At 48.8% G+C, this 19,844-nt stretch overlaps 8 protein-coding genes across 8 annotated transcripts; 6 read left to right on the top strand and 2 right to left on the bottom strand.

The window, feature by feature from the left end:
* Positions 1-49: 49 nt before the first annotated feature.
* On the top strand, positions 50-793 carry GL50803_007242 (uncharacterized protein; the record flags this gene model as incomplete). Its single annotated transcript, XM_001709108.1, has 1 exon — positions 50-793. One exon carries the CDS (start codon positions 50-52, stop codon positions 791-793), a length of 744 nt encoding a protein of 247 aa, XP_001709160.1.
* Positions 794-869: 76 nt separating this feature from the next.
* GL50803_007243 (Encystation-specific secretory granule protein-1) lies at positions 870-3,488 on the top strand (the record flags this gene model as incomplete). The annotated part of the gene is made up of 1 exon (XM_001709107.1): positions 870-3,488. The coding sequence occupies one exon, from the start codon at positions 870-872 to the stop codon at positions 3,486-3,488; it is 2,619 nt and encodes an 872-aa protein (XP_001709159.1).
* Positions 3,489-3,529: 41 nt separating this feature from the next.
* On the top strand, positions 3,530-4,108 carry GL50803_007244 (uncharacterized protein; the record flags this gene model as incomplete). Its single annotated transcript, XM_001709105.1, has 1 exon — positions 3,530-4,108. The coding sequence occupies one exon, from the start codon at positions 3,530-3,532 to the stop codon at positions 4,106-4,108; it is 579 nt and encodes a 192-aa protein (XP_001709157.1).
* A 36-nt stretch (positions 4,109-4,144) lies between these two features.
* On the bottom strand, positions 4,145-4,480 carry GL50803_007246 (FKBP-type peptidyl-prolyl cis-trans isomerase; the record flags this gene model as incomplete). Its single annotated transcript, XM_001709103.1, has 1 exon — positions 4,145-4,480. The coding sequence occupies one exon, from the start codon at positions 4,478-4,480 to the stop codon at positions 4,145-4,147; it is 336 nt and encodes a 111-aa protein (XP_001709155.1).
* A 12-nt stretch (positions 4,481-4,492) lies between these two features.
* GL50803_0014401 (uncharacterized protein) lies at positions 4,493-7,252 on the bottom strand (the record flags this gene model as incomplete). The annotated part of the gene is made up of 1 exon (XM_001709102.1): positions 4,493-7,252. The coding sequence occupies one exon, from the start codon at positions 7,250-7,252 to the stop codon at positions 4,493-4,495; it is 2,760 nt and encodes a 919-aa protein (XP_001709154.1).
* A 98-nt stretch (positions 7,253-7,350) lies between these two features.
* Positions 7,351-11,370, top strand: GL50803_0091643 (putative 26S proteasome regulatory subunit; the record flags this gene model as incomplete). Its single annotated transcript, XM_001709101.2, has 1 exon — positions 7,351-11,370. One exon carries the CDS (start codon positions 7,351-7,353, stop codon positions 11,368-11,370), a length of 4,020 nt encoding a protein of 1,339 aa, XP_001709153.2.
* A 70-nt stretch (positions 11,371-11,440) lies between these two features.
* GL50803_0021750 (Ribose-phosphate pyrophosphokinase) lies at positions 11,441-12,553 on the top strand (the record flags this gene model as incomplete). Its single annotated transcript, XM_001709100.1, has 1 exon — positions 11,441-12,553. One exon carries the CDS (start codon positions 11,441-11,443, stop codon positions 12,551-12,553), a length of 1,113 nt encoding a protein of 370 aa, XP_001709152.1.
* Positions 12,554-12,665: 112 nt separating this feature from the next.
* GL50803_00103285 (Protein BAP28) lies at positions 12,666-19,811 on the top strand (the record flags this gene model as incomplete). Its single annotated transcript, XM_001709098.1, has 1 exon — positions 12,666-19,811. The coding sequence occupies one exon, from the start codon at positions 12,666-12,668 to the stop codon at positions 19,809-19,811; it is 7,146 nt and encodes a 2,381-aa protein (XP_001709150.1).
* Between the last annotated feature and the right edge of the window lie 33 nt (positions 19,812-19,844).

The following is a 19,844-nucleotide window of genomic DNA, read 5'->3' on the forward strand; positions in this document are numbered from 1 at the left end:
TTGATTTTTCCACTTTACCAAAATTTAAAACAAAAACTAAAATTGCAGGATGAGCAGGAACACCTTCATGAAGAAATTGGCCGACAAGATAAACTACAAGGCCGACGACAATGAGATTTATGAGAAACGATTGGCCTTGGCACAGTTGCTGGAGGAGTTTGGTTCGCTGCCAATGCTTGTTGTAAGTGGATTTTTGCAAAAGAGTATCGGTGGGATGTTTTTCAATGGAACGGTCGCCTTTGTCGGCATCGTTATGGCGTGGATCTTGCCGGCCAACGCCTTGTTTGATGCTTTTCTTTTTCTTTCAATATTCACGCTTTTGAAGATCGTGTTTTCGGCGGCTGCAGTTGATAAAGCGATCGATGACATGCTAAAGAATGTCAAGAATAGAGAGATTATTTACGAAAAACTCCTGAAGAGTATGGCCAAGCACGCAGTCTGTACCCGTACCGCCTTCGAGACCCTCGGAGCTCAGAACCAACTTATGCTTATGATAGTACTAACCTTTTTCGCCTTCTTTATCCCCCTGCCCGTCTTCGCCACCATCGGCCTTCTGCTCGTCGCATTATTCCCCGTTTATAACATAATCTCGAAACAGGAGGCAGAACGATTCCTGGCCTCACCACCGGTCTCTCCACGTGTGCGAACAAACCACCCTATTCGCGGTGGGGTTCCCGACTCTCTTGTCAATTCCCTGCGTAATGATCAAGCAGCTAATGATGCAGGGTCTCAACTGGTCACATCTCTCATCCCGCCGCCACCACCACCACCGCCAGCTAAGCTTGGTGAATAAGAAGCGTCGACACTTTCAGTAAACATCATTCCCTGCGCGATCGACTTTTCTGTAATTTAAAACTAAAGATTGCGGCATGGACAGCCGCCCAGAAGAACCTGCAGACCCGACGGAGGTTGTGGATAATCCGTTGCCGCCCAGTGTCCCATATGCCTCTGTGCCTCTTCTTGTCGGGGAGGAGTATGCTGCTCCTCTTAGCTGTGCAATAAACCCAGCAAAAGATCTTATCGCATGCGGAACGGAGACAGGAGTGCTTCTCATTTATCACTCCTTTTCGATGCAGCTTGTCCGTTCACTGAAAGTGGATGAAAATGCCATCTATAAACTTATTTGGGCCCCAGATAGCCAATCTATATTGGCCATCACTATGGGCTCAATCCTATGGGTCTCCCTTGCCAGAGATACTAGCATAACTAGGATGGTGAGCGGAGACTCGATCTACGTTCCCGGGCAGGCAGCCAAGGGAGGTTCGAACGAATACTTAACTACGCAGGGAACTGGCAGGGAAGATCCACTCAGGGAACCCCAGGGAGACATTATAGAGGCGTGGAGTCTAGAGGATCAAGAGCTCTCCCTATTGTCATATTCTATTTCAGCATGGTTAATAGAAGTCGATCCTTCTGCTCTCCATTATACAAAGTTCGGTGCTGAAAATTTCCGCTATAGATCTTGCTTCCGGGTCATAGGAGTAGAGCTACTCATTACCGTAGCACTAAACTACTATGAAGCCACTGGGCTGAAGTCTATAATCTTTCTTGCAAATAAGTGCAACGATCCATCGTCAGACATGCACTCCTGGGCAGCTATCAACGAAGTCGACTACACAGCTGCCCTTGCCGATGCCTTTGGTGTGACCAGCATTCCGGCCACATCTGATGTCCTGGCGATCACGGGGCACGTCTTTGTAGTCTCAACTGGTCTTAAGTATGTCATTTTTCGTCGCAATACACTATTTACGCCTTACAATCTCGCTGGAAAGGTGGATTATGCATCTCAGTTGCTAATCCAGGGTATAGGGTACACAGGGTCTGTTAATGAGCGGCGATTTGAAGCCCATAAGCAAACCCTTCATACCAATGAAGAGCCAACAATTGCCGTCACGTTTGTAACAACTAAGCAAACGATGGCGGTTACCAATTTCAGCACTGGTATCGATACTAAGAACACAGGTGTCAGTAGAGGGACAAGTGCAGATGCATACGAAGTTCTGAGGGCTTTGATGTCTATTCCTCGGCAAGGAGAGGGCAATCAATCTTATGTTGCGGAGTTTCGGTCATTCCACCATTTTTTTCTGTTCATTTATGCATATCACGCGTCTCTTTGTAGAGCAAGCATTACTTATGGACGCTCTCGCTTCTATCAAGCGCTAACAGACCTCACCTTTCAATCCCTATTCACTTCGGCAGCCAACGCAGCACGGGAAGGAGATGCCTTTACAAAACTAATGACAATCCTATCATTTACCTTTTCTGCTGACATATGTGACTTCAGTTCGGTAATATACGATGAGCTAATAGCATCTTTCACTCTTGTAGAGGTCAGCGACGGTTGTAAGAGTACAGAGAAAACGGCAACAATAGATATGTACATGACAGGTGTGTTCAACTTGGCAGACATATTTAAAGCACTCGGAGATGATGTTCTGAAGCAGGCACCGGACCTATGTCTTCTTTATCCCAATCCCAGCCTTGCAGAGCTGCTCCTCAACTATCGCATCATCTCCTTCAAAACGAGTATTGACAAGCAGTGGTTGTATGTGGCCAATCCTCGATTCATACTGACTCTTTCTACCAAGCATAATGTGTGTGAGATATATGAATATGGGGAGAACTTCCTCATCAGCGACCTAGTTTTTGATATGAGGCCCTTCCCGGCCATTCACGTTGAATTTGGCTATGCTCCCTACGAGCTAGTGATGGCATCAGTAGGGTATTCTCCCCCATACACTCCAGAGAACATACGGTTACTGTCTGCCAATTGTAGCAAAACTACTATAAAGCAGACAAACGTGCTGTACGCAAATCTGGCCTCGCTGTCACAAGCAAGCAGGGTCACCAGTAGAAACGCAAGTCGGAGGCTAAGGCTAGTTCCACAGAGGAAGTCAAGGAGAAGGATAGACAAACGGAAACGAGATGCCCCTAGCCCAATCAGCACCCTGTCAGAAAACAGGGGTTTCAGAGGAAAGAAGGTGAATCAGCAGAGAACACAGGCTAACCCAGAATCTAGTGCAACAGGTCCATTAACCAGTGATGACCTTTCAAGCATAACAACCAGCTCTATGGTCAATCCAAATGAAGCAGGAGCCCAGGAGGAGAACCTAGCTATTACTACTTCAGACATAGACTCACTGCAGCGCCTCCTTCTGCAAGTAGAGCCACAGCTGGTGTTTTGGGCGTGCAGAGAAGTGCAGGACTTCAACAGCTGTTTCCCAGGCTTTGAAACTGTTAGCACCAATGTACTATATATAGAACGCGAGGACGAACTAGACATAGATCAGTCAGATCTATATCCCCCGACTGCGCTACCCCGGGCTGTTGACGTGGATTACAGAGAACTCCAATATCCGACGAAGACCGTGCAGGATGACGAGTTAGATATATTATCACTGGAAGACAGCATCCCAGCATACCATTACTTGCGATCTTATGCAGAGGTTCATGAGCTTCCCATAAAACTGACCATAGAAATAATATAATGATTAAAAAATTAATTTAAGGTTTCGGTAGTTAAAAAAGGATGCCGAGCAAGTGCCCCCTCCGTGATCACATTGAGAAGCTCAAGACTGGAATCGCGCCAGACGACCTTGCTAGATGCAAGACAGAAGTCGCCGAGTGCGTGTCAAAGTTCAAGACACCAGTCAAGATCTTCCTGGGTGGTGTGACCTATGAGCACCTCTACGCAGTCGTGTTCAACGCCGTCATTTCTGTCATCATCCTGGTTATCGCATGGAGCCTTCCGCAGAATGCTCTCTTCAACGTTTGTTTGATCATTACCTTGCTCATGGGGGCGAAATTTGTATTCCAGCATCCGATCGTCGAGAGCAAGCTCGGGCTCATTTCTGGGAAGCTCGGTCCAGGGGACGCCAAGCTCGACATGCTAGTCGACACCCTCGCTGCCCTTCGTGCCCGACGCATTCAGCTCAAGGACACATTCTTCAACGACAATAAGAAAGTGCTCGCCCTCCTTGCCGGCCTCGCCTTTCTCTCCTTCTTCATCTCGACCCCTGTCATCGTCACAGTCGTTCTTGTTGTCCTTAATCTAGTGCCTTTCTATGTCAGATACGTTGTGGCGTCTCACAAGCAACCGGAGAACTGAGTTTAGTCAAAGTAAATGCGCACTGGCGGTGTCTGGTCAGTGGAGTACCTTGACCAGATGTATGTCGTAGATCAAGTCTGTGTTGGGTGGGACTATCTCGAAAAGTCCTCTGGGCCCATACCCGAATTCTGCTGGGACCTGGAGGATGGCGTGCTCTCCCTCAGACATTGTCGGGATAGCTATGTCCCATGCCCGGATTGTTTGGTTTATCCCAACTTTGAAGCTGATTGGCTTGTTGGTGAAGCGCGTCGAGTCGAATACCTTCCCGTTTTTAAAGGCTGCAGTATAGTGTACCAGCACAGAACTGCCCTTTTGCGGATACGTGCGTCTGTCCCCGTGGCGTAGAATGTGTTTGTAGAGCGCTAATGACATTGCTGAGAGTTTTTAAACCTTGCTACCTCGCTTATCGGGAAGCATCGCATCGACACGCTTGGCAAGCTCCTCTAGAGATTCTATTAGTTCCTGGCTCATAGCGGGACTGCACATGGCGGCATGCTCGGACCTGGCCCGCCTAGGGCACAGATTGTGATGTTGCATCATGTCTTGCTTCCCAATAACGGCCTCAGCATACTTGGTTTGCTCTGATTTATGTCTAGCAAGTTGCCGCACTTGGTGCTGAAGCTTTAATATTCGTTCCTCATATACGTCGTGTTCTCCCGCTTCATCTTTGCCCTTTAGCAGTCTGTATTTCTTTTCTCCTTGTCTCAACGCTTCGGCGCCATGTGTGCGCAGTGACATGAGCTTGGTTACGTAGACAATAGCTTTTCTGAGATTCTGCTTGTATGCGTCGCGCTGCTGCAGTGCTTTATTCAGATCTAACAACAGCTTTGTTTTTTCTACATTAACATTATCAATCTCAATTGTCGACGAGACCCGAGGGGAAGAGGATCTGATTCTCTGCCGTGACAGCTCCGCGTTAAGCCTTGTGCACTCAGCAACTAGCTTCTGGTTGCAATCGTTGAGCTTCTGATGCTTTTGTAGAAGAGCTTTAAGTTCAGTTTCTCGAGCGGCACACTCCGCTTTCAGCTCACTGCACTGCTGCTTTGTTTCTCGCAAAGCCTCCTCAAATCGGGGCGCTTGAAGCACGCTACTTATGAGCTCGGCAGGCCCCATCTCCGGGCATACGTCCGTTTGAACCGCACAGCTGGTGGTGTGGATGGGGCTTTGGAGCGAGTAGCACTGTAGGGATACAGGCTCAGAGTCGTCGCCGCTTGCTTGACATGCAACCGACTTCGTGACGAGTGTCACTGTTGATATAAGCATCGTGTGTGTGGCTTTGTTAGAAGTTGCCATAATATGCTGACATGCAGTGGATACACTATTAGTGGCCTTGTCTGTCTGAGTTGCTGCGCAAGAGGCGGCGTGGATACCCTCCCCTGGTGGACTTGATACGCCAAACCGCGTGAGAGACGCTAGCATGCATTTCTTGCAGTAACCTTCCTCTATCACAGCAAGCTCTGCCTCCTGCAGTTTAATTTGATCTGTCATGCTGACGATATTATCCTCCAGCAAGCGAATGTGGGCGTTAGCCTCCATCATCTTGCCGGTAATGGTCATCTCTGCTTCTGCCATTGTTGATTCTCGAATAGCAGCTAGCTCAGCTCGATGATTTTCAATTGTGGAGGCTAATTCCTTCTCCACTCGGGAAAGATTGGAGGCTAAATCGTCGCGTTCGGCAGTCATTTCTTGCAAATTCTCCTGCGTAGTTCCTACGGCGTTCCGCAGCTGCTCTATCTCCTCTGTAAGATTAGAAATGGCTCTTCGCGCCTTTGCTAGTTCTGCTTTGTCATGGTAGCTCGACTGCTCCTCTTCGTTGTGAACCTGCACAAGGGCATCTACAAGGATTTTAATTTCATCATTCTTCTGCCGTATCTTCTGATTGAACTGGCTATACAAGTCCTCGGTTACCATTCCGATTCTGTTGCATTGTACCTCAGCCCTTGCCAGAGCTATGCTTTCAGACAGCAATCTGAAGGTGCTTGAGACTTCATCGATGGAGTGCTCTGGACGCTTATCGAGGAGATGCAGAGGATAATTCTCTTGAAGAGGGTCCTGGCACGGAAGCATTGGTCGAGAAGGTTGTGCTGCAACAGCCCGACTGACAGATGGTACCAACAGCCCAGGGTCCGTCTGAGTTTCTGCCACTGCCGATGAACAGAGTTGTTGTTGTTGCTGTAATGATAAGGATAATGATGGTGATGAGTCTGTTAGTTTTAGAGGAGCAGCAGTCCCAGAAAGTTCAGGTTGATGCGTGCTGCAGAATGTCTGTGCACTAGCACCAAGATAGTCTAGAAGATCATTGCTTTGAGATAGTCTGAGATTGCTGGACCTCAGTGTGGCACACGTGGCAGACAGCGAAAGTACCTCCTCTTCTAGATGCTCCTTCTCATGCTTAGTCTCAGCTAGCGCATCCTTCAGACTCTTGATTGTCTCCCCTCGCTTGTTGAGCTGCATAATCGTTTCTTCGAGAAGGCCCTTCGCATCTTGTAGCCGAGCTCTCATAGAAAGAAGGAGCTCAGATGCCCGGCTTCGTGATAGGCTCTGCAGTTGGTCCGTTATCTGGACTGTGTTATACGTTTGCAAGTTTGGAAAAGCAACCAGTAGGCCGACAATGTGTGCAAGATCGGTGTGCGTTGTATCGGAACTGTTGGCTTGAGATTGGAGGTCTAGCTGAAGCTCGCACAGAGTAAGTGCATTGAGTGCAACAGAGGCCATGGTAATAAATGTTTGGACTGGCGTTTTTCCCGGAATGAAGACTCCGGATATGGCTAATTTGCGGACATGGCTATAGCGCCGCCGAACAGAGGCGCTAAGAGAAGGGTGCTCCTTTAAAAGCGTCTGCTCTTCCTCCCTTGCTTGAAAAACAACATTATCAATGCTGATCTCCTTGACCATTGGAAATTTGTCTGCATCTCCTAAGAAGATCAGCAGCTCTGAAAGGCTAGTGTCAAGCCGCAGGTGAGCCAGACTTATGGTACGAATATGCTTATAGTTTGCTAGAAGACCAATATCGCGAATTGAGTGGTTGTTTATCAATACCGATTCAATCCGAGGATTGATGCGCACAGTAGACAAAGCACGAATAGGCTCCTGTTGGACGCGAGGATAATCTAGATTAAGGAAGAGATCAGCCATTGCGCTCATCCCTACAAATCTGCCGATGCGACGAGCTGTTGGCGGAATTGTTAGATTGAAATGGATTTTGGACAAAAAGCATGAAAGTAAATTTAACACAAAAGCAAATGGCTTCGGCTGCACTGGCACTCTTGCATGCCCCGGGATTCTCGACCAATGAAGAGGCCATCAAGCTTGTGCAAGAGCAGATTGAAACAATCCACTATCAAGTCGACACGGGAACTATCGTTGATCTTTGCCGTGTGGCTCTTCAGACCAAGGCTCCATCTCTCTGCTTACTTCTTTCACGCTTCTACCACGCAGAATCGAGGATAGGACTCGCTGCCTTTTTCGCCCTTCTTCCTGACCCGGCAGTGCTTTCCCTCACAGAGTCTGACCTCTACAGCCAGGAGATCATGACATCTATCGTCGATTTTTATATAGCCTACCGTTCTGGGTTGGTCGCTGGCTCGCTAGCGTCTGTAAGGTATACAGAGGACAGCACAACAGGGAATCTGCGCCAAGTCAGCCAGCCCCATGGGTCCTCCAGTGTCAATTGTAGTGCACATGGTAGCTCTGTGATCTTTGGCAAGCAGTCTGCCACCGATTTACTTGCGTCCAGGCAAAGTGTGCATTTTGCCAATAAGAACGCCACACTCTTTGGACTCGATCAAAGTGGGTCTGTGCTTCTAGACGACCAGTCCAGAGCTGGTGCCGCGGGGTGCTCTTCTTCCACACTTATTGGGAAGAGCGTCGTGGGCCATTCCTCGCAAGCAGATCGCAACCGTACACGCATGTTGACCGACGACGAGTTTGTAAAAATGTACATCACTTCTAGGCCGACCACGACGTACCAAGAGCTTTGCACTATCGGTAATCCAGACAGCATTGTTTTTAGTGAGCTTTTGCATGCTGATCTGAACAAGATAACCGCGGTTATCGATGCAATCATCGAAGGATCCAAGATGCACTCTAAACTTAGCTTCCTATTGCAGACACAGCACATTGAGCCTACGCGAAAAGCCGAAAATGTGACTATTGATTTGTCCTATTTGCAGATACCAGGGATGCCTGACCTACAACCAACAGACATTCAAACCAATGCCGACAATGACTTTGTTATTCCGCGGCTCTCTGAATTGACCAGCGTCACTGCAACTCCTTTTATCCGGCAACTACCCCTTGACACCTTGCGGACGATGGAGAAGGATGCTCACTTTATAACTGATTTTGCCTTTTGCTCTAGTATTTTGTGTGCTGTTGGAGACGAATACAAAAGAAGATGCTTGTTCGAAGACGCAGCCCGCTGCTATGCACAGAACAGCAATCTTGAGCCATTGGCAACGCTGTTTTTGGATATGATAAAGCTTATATCTGAGCCATCTGGCGCCGCCTCTACTGTTTCTGTTCCTGCACCAGAAAACAAGGTGCGCAACATAATCATCTCTCATACCATACAGCTGGCGTTCCAAGTATTTCAGGACTTGCCCGGCGCTATGCTAGACAATCTCATTTCGATGCTGAAGGAGGAAAGCATCCCAACGCCCTTCGGCTCTGCATTTCTCGGCTCTCTCAAAAACCATATCTTAACAGGAAAATGCCAGAGCTCTCTTTACAAAACCGTTTTTGCTGAAAAGACTAATACGCGGATCGACCGCAACATCCTCCTCAAAATCCAGCAAAACATCCACAGGTCCTCTTCGGACTCGTTTATAATCACTACCGCCTTCTTTATGGCCAGTCTTATGCATGCGCAGCTAGGGCACTCGCTACAATCAACAAAGGACCCCTCTGTCAATCTTTCGACATGGGATAAATTTGGGCGTATATCTTACGAGGGGATAATCTTCCGGGGTGTAACAATGCCTGGTGACGTGGGTGTCTACAATAAATACTACTCTGTCATGAAGGCTGGAAACCTCACTGCCGACATTGATGGGTATGCCTGCGGCGGTATGCTCCTTGGCCTAGGCATCATGACCTCAGAGATGCCTTCAGTTGACGGATTTTCCTCGTACACCCTTTTGAACGCAGCTGAGCCGATCCTCTCCAATCCTGGAAGGTACATGCTGCTTTTTGATGAGAACGGGATGCTCGCCCCCCGCCCTTCAATGTCGGTTCAGGGCTATGAGGCCTTTGTTTTCGGATATGCCGTCTCAGCAGGGCTCATGTGCTTGGGGACTAGCAACGAGAAGCTCACTACCCGCCTGAAGTCACTCTTGACTTCTCCAGCTGCGTCTCACCCTGACGCAATCTATGGTATATTGTTTGGCTTGGGCCTAATTCACTTAGGTGATCCTCTATTTCTCAAAGCATTCAATTTCAATGAGTTCTACATTTCCAAGTTTGGAATGGGCATGACAACGTCAAAGACAACGATCACAGTAACGGATGAGCCTCCTAAACTTTATACAGACCTTGCGGCGACCGTTCTTGAGTTTCTTGTGTCCAAACATGAAAAGGTGCGGACAGGTGCCGCAATGTGCATTGCTCTTTGCTGCTACTGTATTGACGCTCAGGCCAACCAAGCCATAGAGTTTCTTCTGGACTTTGAGCCGCGGATTCAGACTTCGCATCTCACGTCGAACAAGCTTTGTGATGGCATTCAGAAAGCGGGGCCAATCGCCCTGGGCCTGGCATATGCTCATACTAACTCCCTCGAGGTGGCGACCCAGCTTGTCAGCATAGCTTCTCGCTCCACGGTGGATGAGGTGAGCTATCACGGACTGGTAATGATAGCCTTTGTGCTCTCCTCCCAGCGTAGCTTTGCTAATGAGCTCCTCATCCTCGCTGCCAAGTCTCACCGGGTTGCATGCAGACAGGGTGCAGCTCTGGCATTGGGGTATATTAACGCGGGAACATGGGACCCAGTTGTCGTTAAGGAGTTGCGCGATTTGATGAGCGACCAAGTTGAGGCCGTGCGCACGCACGCCATTATTGCACAGGCGTTGGTCTTGCAGACGTGCAGCGCCCCGACGCTTCCTGAGAAGATTAAAATTGAGTCGGATGCTCCATTAGGAGATAGGCAGAAGAATGTTATCTATAAACAGGACCATGATCCCACGTTCATTAGAAAGGTCGCGGCTTTAAACAAGCTTCGACATATTCCAGGAAGAGTCCAAGACCGATCCCGCGAATTTGCTGCTTTTGAAACCTCACTGGCTGCCAAGCCAGAGAATATATCTTCTCAAGAAAACGCTGATTCAGAACAGGACACGGCAAAGAAGGAAAAGCGATCGGAGAAACACACCAACGAGGCAAACGAGGCTGCAAGGAAGCTCTTCAACGACAAAACTAATACAGATGCTGGCATAGTGCAGAGTCGAGAGTTTGCCAAGAAGGTTGAGGAGCAGTTGGAGAGAGGCTTCACCCTTGAAGATTACTGCTCCCAGTTTCGCGCTGACCTTCTGGGATCTTTCACAGAGCATAACTTTATCGATCTGTTTGCAACGGATCTTGGTCTACGCGCGTGCGCGATTGCACTGGGCCTCTTGAACTGTGGGGGAATGAATTCGAGCTTCTCCATTCTTACCCCAGCAGGCCTCCCGAAGACCACTGCCACAATAGGAGCGCTCTTATTTGCAGAATCACACATGTGGCATCCGTTTTCTCCCTGTATTGCCATGTGCCTCGCACGCGACATCTGTATAACGGTCACTCCATCCGTCGATGAAGCAGGACAGCTGACCATGGAGATAGCCGAGGGCATTCTCTTGATAGATAAGGCGCACGACTATCCTTATCCGGACCTGTCAGTGGAGAGGACAGCCACAATGTGGGACAAGTACGTTAAAAATGCCAAGCTTTCTCTGGGTACAGCGAGACGACATGTCAGCGAGATTGACACAGAAGGTACAGAGATATCGAACTTCTCTTATGTGAGGAAGGCGAGTCGAACGGCTACTCAGCGCTTTTTGCACGAGGCTATGAATGCAAATCTAGGGGATGTCGTGGTAGACGATACTGTTAAAAAAGAGAGTGAGCAGAAGCTTCACTCTAACGAAGGAGCTTACAGCATCTTGCAAACGCCGTGTCGTATACTTAAGAGACAGGTGGAGCATGTGATAATCCCAGAGAATAGCGATTTAGTACCCATATCCTCAATGTCCCAAGGAATCGTTGTTATGTGTGAAATCGTCGATCTCTGAGTTTGTAGCCGTGTAAACCCCCACAAGAAGTTTTAATAATTAATTGCAAAGCTGCATTTTTAGTTAGATCATGTCTGACAAACGCAAGCTTGCCATTGCCTACACAACTGCGTCGGAGCCCCTTGCACGGCGCATTATTAAACTCATCCAGCCACTATATGAGTATTCTGTAGTTATCACCCTCAACATAAAGCAGTTCAGTGATGGAGAGATTAACCTTCAGTACGAGTCCAATATCCGCGGCTGCGACCTTTTCATAGTCGGAGCTATCTGCCCTCCCCGCTGCAACGACAATCTCATGGAATTGCTGCTCGCCATCGATGCGGCAAAGCGTGCGTCGGCCGCCCACGTTACTGCCATTATTCCATACTTTGGATATGCACGCCAGGACCGTAAGGCTGCCTCGCGCACGCCCATCTCAGCAAAGCTGGTAACGGACCTTTTAATTGCATCTGGTGTGGATCGTGTCGTGGTCCAGGATATTCACGCCGCCCAGATCCAAGGCTTCTTCCCGTCGTCCATACCCTTTGATCACATTGACGGCTACCTCGTGTTCATCCAGGCGATAATTGACAGATTTGAAGAAGATATTAAGAACCTGATTGTTGTGTCTCCCGATGCCGGAGGGGCTACCCGGTGCCGTAACCTGGCAACCCAGCTGCATGCCGACATCGCGATTATAGATAAGCGCAGGGTTGTCGCCAACATGTGCGACGTGATGAACGTTGTTGGGGACGTCAACGGCAAGATCTGCCTTCTCTATGATGACATTGTGGACACTGCCCGGAGCCTTACCAAGGCCGCCCAAGCCCTCAAGGAAAAGGGTGCAGAGCAGGTCTTTGCGTGTGCGTCACATGCAGTGCTCTCTGGAGAAGCCACGAGGAAGATAAAGGAAAGTTGCATCGACTACATTCTTTTCTCTGACTCCATTCCTCTGTCTCCTAAGCAGATTGAGGAGCTTGGCGAGAAGCTCCAGATTGTCAGTGGGGACTTCATGTTCGCCAACTGCATCAATTGCATCCACACAGACACCTCCTTTGGCGAGAGCATCAAGTCTGTAAAGGTGCTGGCCGAGCAGAAGCTCTCAAAGATCACAAAGGGGTACAGTAGCAGCGATGGGGTTGTCGTTAGCCGGGAACAATCAGTCGATCTTCGTCGCTTTGATGTCGGTACAAAGCAGTAGTTTCTGTACTGTTATTGGCTTCCAGGAAGCATAATATTAGAGTGTAAATGGCACGGACGCCTGCTCATTGATTTTCTTGTGGGCGGTAGGTCCCCGAGAAAGAATTAATTAAATGTCATCCCTCCAGCAGCAGCTCAGTCGGCTGTCCTCTGAGACCATAGTCTTCAGCTCGACCGGGGCTCGTAAGAATGTCCCGTCTCTACTGTATGGAGACAATGCAAAGTCAATTTCCGTGGAGACAATTCATGAAATAGCGCTCGCCGCCCTTACAGAACTGCAGGGTATCGACCCCAGTTTCGCCGCCTTCAGAGCCAATATCTTCCATCCCAGTGCCCCACAATATGACCGGGAAGCCCACACAGAGGAACACAATCTGACATTTATAGACAAGCCGATGTCTCTCTTCCTGGACCAAGTAATCCCATATCTTCATCTTCCTGCGGCTCACAGGGCCATCGAGTTCCTTATTCGTCGCTTCCGTGCAGATATTAAGTGCGTTGAGCAGCTTGTAATGGCCTTTCTACCTTATCATGAAACGGTAATCTTCAGTTATCTGGTTACCTGTCTTTTCAGCATGAATGATCCTGAAAAACTCCCTAGCTCTCATATTTTGCTTTTGCTGGGCCGGGATGGGTGGCCAGGTCCTCGATCTATACTTCTGAAGCAGCTCCGGAGAAATTCATACAGTCTTTATGCTAAGCTGATCTCTAAGGTCGTTGACCTCGAAAGGGTTTCGCCAGAGTCGTGCCTCTTCTACATGCGGTTCTGCTTTGCCGTCACGTATGACCTTCTGGGATTCCCTTCCCTGGGCCAGGATCAGGTGCTTCTTCGAGAAACGCTTCGGCTTGTCTCCTGGGCTCTGGGTCCCAAGGCTCACTCAGAGTGCCGAGATGCGGCGTGTCTTCTGCTCCTGAGGGCCCCTCCTGTACTCTTGCATGGCCTTGCAGAGTCGAAGCAAGGCAGAAATGTCATGAAGCTTTTCCTCTTGCATCCTGTTAGCGGGGATCGTCGGAGGGCTCTCAAGGTTCTTTTAGGACTTACACACAACGCTCTGGAGAATAATGTCCCCACTGTACTGACCCTGACTGACATGCTTTACAGCCTGTGCCAAGGAGATTGGGTACTAGAGCTCACGGGGAGCGCGTTTTCTGACCTTGTCAACACAGCAGCTAAGAGGAAGACAGACGATAAATGCCGCACTCTGCTGGTATCCTTCACATATATCTTCTCTGACTCACTCTTCCGCTTCACAGTTGTTCCCTGGAAGTCCACAAGTGTGCCAGACAAAGATCGGCCAAGTCTGCTGGCAGCTTTTAGAAACGGGCTTCGGAGCATCACTGCTGCACTCCGGGCCATTGTTGAGGGGGATAAGCAGAAGGAGAAGACTCTTCGTGTTGGACTCTCTAAGCTGATCAGGCACGTAGCGTTTCTCATTGCAAAGTACACCCTTGTCGATCCAGACCCGTCGTCAAACTTAGAGCTCCAGGAACTTGCACGGTTAGCAGCTGACATCGATGTGCGTAGCTTCGCCAGTGGGGCTATGCAATCGGTAGAGGAAACATCGGCGGAACCCCGTGACTCTGGTGCAGACGTCCCAAATCGTGTATTGGCACTTTTGTTTGGAGAGAATAGAGAGGAATACTGGATGTTAGCCCCAGTGGCGGCGCCTTCAGGCGTGCCCTGTATATTGGCCCTTGATAGTAGCTCAACGGAGCTGAGGACAATGGGCTACAGCCAGGTTCAGGTTCTGATAGAAAAATTCGTGAACCAGAAGCCGGTAAACATTAACGGATTGCTGAAAACTCTTCCTCTATTATGCACTCGCCTACTTTCGGAGGGAGACACAAAGCTCCTCGAGACTCTGTGCGGCTGTATATCCCATCTCATATCGTCCTTACCCCGAAGGCTATCTACCTCGCTTCCATCGGATGAGCTAATGACGCTTCTTTCTGAGACAGTCTTTTTCTACAAGCGTCTGATATCTAACGGGATGCTGACTGATACCTATTTGTCCACGCTTGCACAGCTGCGGGAGTGTCTCTTTTGCCTTACAAAAGAGGAGATCGGCCAGGAGTATGCCTATCTTGGGGCACACTTAGAGTTGCTGCAGTCCCCTGATGCATCGCATAGAGTGCTTTCCGTCGAGGAGCTCATCTTTCCATTTGGTAGTATAGCAGGAATGCTTGAAGCTGTGATGCTCTCTATAAAGAATGGTTATGCGTCTAAGCATTCAGATATAATTATAACGCACGTTTTGCAGATTGATGCCGCCGTCTCAGAAGGCTCTAAGGAGGGTGCCGTGTTTGAGGCATTTATATCACAGGTCCTTGCGTCTCCGGGCTACTCACATTTATTTGTTGATGTCCTTTGCCAGCATATTGCGGGATGCTCTGCATTTTTGCTAAACACAGCGATAAAGCACAGTACCAGCCCTGACGTTTTGACGAGAATAGGGACAGCTTATGTAGCAGACAAGGACTTGTCTGCGTGGTCCACTCCCTTATTTAGCGGGTCGTTCGATAAGTTACTTGCAAGCTGCATATTGCACAACATTTTCACGGACCAAACCTGGGTCTCTAGGGCAGTGGAGCATTTTCAAAGCGCGTCTTCGAAAAAGGCATCTAAGCGCTCTTCCGCTAAAGCCTCAAGAGGATCGTCGAAGCGTGAGTCAACTGTTATTCAGTCTCCCAATGTAGAGGGGAATAGCACATGCGACCCTGACTTTCTTATTGCCTGTGCATTTTATGTCTTGGACAATAAGGATGAGCAAGGCACAGAGCTTCTTAGGACTGCAAGCCAGGGGTTACATCTTCTTGGCAGCAAGATCAGTAAGGACATCTATGGCCCTATTTGCGAGGCTTTGCAAAGCGCCCTGGGTACAGGAGAGCCATTTGACTTGTCCGGTTCCATCACCGAGCTCCTGACTTTGATAGCAGGCTCGACGCGTATGTGCCATGTGTTCATAGCACAGTTCATTAGCAAGGCTCTGATATGCTGCATAGATCAATGCGAGGAAGGTAGCAACCCTGTAGAAATGCTCACAGACATAGCCATGTTCATTAATAACGCCTCCTCTGAATCATCGCCTACCACGATGGTGTTGTTTGGGCACGCCCTAGAAAAGTCCGTCCTTACATTGCTGGGGAGGCTCTCATACACAGATCGCATAGGGATGCTGCTACTGCCTGATCATGGCGATTGCGCTGATCCTATGATTTCCACCTTCTGTGAACAGTCGTCTCTGAGTCCCAACTTCCTTCAAACGTCTCTTTCCAGCTCACGCATGACAAATCCAGTTAAGAGTTCACTGATTAACCTTGCAGAATCCTGCTATGTTTGTATGGTTTCCATTGCAGACTCCATTACAGACAAGGAGGTCTCTGCGTGTGAGATCCCTCTTCAGCAGGCACGACTCTACGCTGTCTTAGCTGTACTCGGAACCATTCCAGAGCTTGTCTCCCTGTCACATGACATATCGTCACTGGCTTTTATTCTGCTAGGAGGCTGCGACTGTGCATCTGTTCCTGAGGAGCTAGCCACTATCTACAAGGATCTGGCAGTAAGCAGCTTTGAATATTTGCTTCCCATACCACTTTCAGTGGCTACTGAGCTAAGGCGTCTGGCATCTGACTACGTTTCTCGTGCTCCTCTGGCAGTGGCGTATGTTAACGATTATATTTCAACATTCCCCATAGAATTTCTCGAATCCTTGACGCGCAGAAGACATCTAATAGATGACCCTGGTGCTCTTCTGAGCATTCTTATTGCACAGATTGCAGGCGGAGACATTCAGATTAATCCTGAAAGCCGACGTGAGGTTCTTATCCTGCGGCTGGTGCTGCGGATGATGTCCTTTAGCTCCTCTGATAGATCGATAGATAGCTATCAGGAGAAAAATGTCTATGGGGAGTTTGCCGACAAAGACCAGAAGACGCCAGAAGACGACGATAACTCTAAGACCCTGTCTCTTTTGAGATCTTTGGAGGCCTTTGACCAGATGTCTTGCATTGTGCCGTCGCAAACAGACGCAGAAAGCCTCTCGGGCCTTTGCTTTTATCATCCCGAGCTTCTGGCATGCGCACAAACAGTCGCTCCCGATCGCTTTCAGACGTTATTCATTGCCCGTATGGTCAATAGATTGACGGCAGAGCCGTATCCCTCACCACTGCCCCCAGAGAAGATAAGTCAGGTCATTATTAATCTCTTCCAACTCGCAACTAAAATTTACCCGGATACCTCTTTGTTCTGGAGCACGGCAGTCACGCTAATCAGGACCAGTGTAGACCTGACCTCACGTGAGCTAATCTCAGCTCTTGATCAGCAAAGAATCTTCCTGGCTATTCTTTCTCTGACGGAACAGGTGCACCACAGCATTTACCTCCTGATCTTCATCCTTTCTAACATATACTCCAAAGCCAATGACACAGAAACTAAGAAGGCCCCAAAGGTCTTGCAGGATCAGTTGATAGGACACTTTGTTACACGAGTGGATATGGAACGTCAACTGCAGGCGCTTTATCTTCTCTGCCACGGGGTTGTCTGGAACTTTCTAAAGACAGGAGTACATGAGCAGAATCTTGAAGATGCCATCAATGTACTGTCTAAGACGGCACACTGCATAGATCCTGACAGGAAGATGCTTGAATCATCAGCGACCATGCGGTCTCTGGGGTTCTCTCTACTATTCGATGATCTTAGCTCCAGTTTGAATTTTCTCAATAGAAACGTTTCTGAAGAAGAGGATGTTAATTCCGTATTCGAAGATAATCCCGTAGGAGGAGAGAGGGGCAACAGTGAGCAGGATGACGAGGCAGTTGCATGTGAGGATAACTTCCTTTCGACTCTCTTAATCCATGTTATGCGTGAAATTTGGAAGATACGGTCAATTGATGGTACGGAGAAGTCGTTGAAGAAAAAGGCACAATCCGACCCTGCACTTATGGGAGCGTTGAAGGCCGTGCAAATGAGCATCGACACTATGATAGTCTACTTGGACACATACGCATTCTATGTTACTACCCAGACAGAGCAATCTGTTGTCCGCTATGCCATGTCATCCATTATTGGAGCCTCCATTCTGCGGGTTAACGATAAGGAGCGGGGAAGCAAGCTACTGGAAAAGCTCGTCGCTAATCTTAGCGTCACATCATTGTCCATGGCGTGCGTGAAGCTGTATCAAAATATCTTAGACGGTATAAATCTACAACAGCCATGCGTGACTCTCTTCCTGCTTCTTCGGCAAAAGATATCAGGCACACTTGAAGGCCGTAGAGTGGACGTAGAAGACGTGAAGCAGGCTTTTCTCGTACTATATAATGTTTTTGTCGATGTTATTGCCGAAGACGTTGACAGAGATTTGAAGAAGTTGATTTTAGATGTTTTGGTAGAATTCTGTACTGGATTTCCTACTGTCTTAGACCCTGCAGCCGCGGTGGCAATAACGAAGGCTATTTCCTCCGCAGAGTTCTATGTGTCACTTTCATCATTGACTGACGGGGCGTCTAACATCCTACATGGTAGCTTGTACGCTCTTGGACACTTAGTTGAGGCGTGCGACTGCTCCATCATTCCCGTGCTCAAGGAACTTGTTCCGCCTTTACTCGGCTATCTTAACGCCCAGGTGGTCAGGGAGGGGATATCAGCCCGCATGGAATCCTTCGATGTCTCTTTCTATTCAGAAACAACTCTTGCTGTTGTCACTGTACTCTCTAGCTTGATGATCTCCCAGGGGCGCTTCATGACTCCTTATCTCTCTGAGGTTATCACCCTGCTCTGTATCTTATGTCCACTTGGTCCCTGTGTTGGCGAGGTTTTCGCCATAGATAATGACAGTGCATCTCCTCAGGATATCGACGTCAAGCTTGATGTTGTCAGGAGAGTCTTTAAAGCTCTTCTTCCGGAGTTACCAATGGAGACCCGGCACGGAATAACGGATTATGCTCTAAAGATTCTGACCACGGCAGTAGCCGGCCTTAGTGCTATATCGAGGGTGGTCGCCCTGCGTCTTCTCCTTCCAGCCATGCACGTTGTTCTAGACAAATATGTGGTGCTGGTACGGAAGTACGCATTGCAGTATGTTGAGCCACTTGTCCACGCTATTACTCTTGTCTTGTACCCCACACTTTCAGAAGCAGTTCTAACTAATGAGCTTCGCGTGGATGTTGTCAAGTTTGTCCTCTCCGTGGTCGCCATGCGTGCAGATAACTCTTGCTATCCCCTGTTATTTTCACAGTATGATCGACTTGAGACATGCGCCATCTATCTCTTGGCCGAGCTGGATCTGAAGATGCAAGAGAAGTCTCTCGGAGGCGTCATCGAGCAATGCTGGTCTTGGTGCATGGAGTGCACCAGTAACTCCTTAACTGAGGACAACACCGGTGATGCACGCGCTACCAAATTCAATCTTTCGCTATTTGGTTCATTGTTTGAAAAGACATACACAGAAGCTGTCACAAGTATCCAGCTCACTTCTCCCCCTTCTGTCCCGCGGATGACAGCCTGCGCACATATCTTGGCTGTGCTTGGCGGTCAGGATCCTCAGCGCCTTGTTACAGGCGTCGGGAAGCTCTTGTATGAGGTCATCGGCACGTATCTTTTTGCCATCACGAGCCCACTGGGCTGCGTGCCGTATAGCTTAGATACTAAGACAATCGCGCAGTTGCTCGATACTAGGCAACGAGCGGTGGAGCTTTCTAGTGCGCCCATGGGGATGTTCATAACATGTGGTCTCGAGTCCTCGGCGTCTATCAGTGGAATCGCAGAGGATAGCTTTTACGAAGTGTACTCTATGGGCCGCTACTTTAATCTCTTTCTCTTTGCATGCGGGCATGTTGTAGGAGCCCTGAGGGATGACGTGTACATTGCAGCGATAAGCTTTATGGTGGCAATTGTCTGCTCTGCCGTAGCACCTTGCAATGAGCTTAAGGACGTCGTTTACCCCTCCCTCAAAGTAGCACTACAGGCAGTGGAGGGGAACAACAATACCCCCATGCTTTGGGAATATCTCCATGACATGTCTATAACCCTGACGAAGAACTCTAACGATGCTTTTCGCCTCCGAGGGATTGAACTTTTGGAGGTATTTCTTTGTGTAGTACTTCCCCACGACACACATTGGTTGACGAGAGCTGCTGGTGTGATTGACGAGGCCATTGAAGACTTGCATGAAGGGGTCAGCGCAGCCGCCCAACATCTAATTCGGTCTGTTGAGAGCGTAACGGGCAAATTGTATAGAGACCTGGTCAGTGCTGGGGTGTAAATTGACATAAAAACGTGACTACCTCGACATCTC

The sequence above is a fragment of the Giardia intestinalis genome, chromosome 1 (assembly GCF_000002435.2).
Source record: "Giardia intestinalis strain WB C6 chromosome 1, whole genome shotgun sequence".
In the NCBI taxonomy this organism is placed as follows: domain Eukaryota; phylum Fornicata; order Diplomonadida; family Hexamitidae; genus Giardia; species Giardia duodenalis.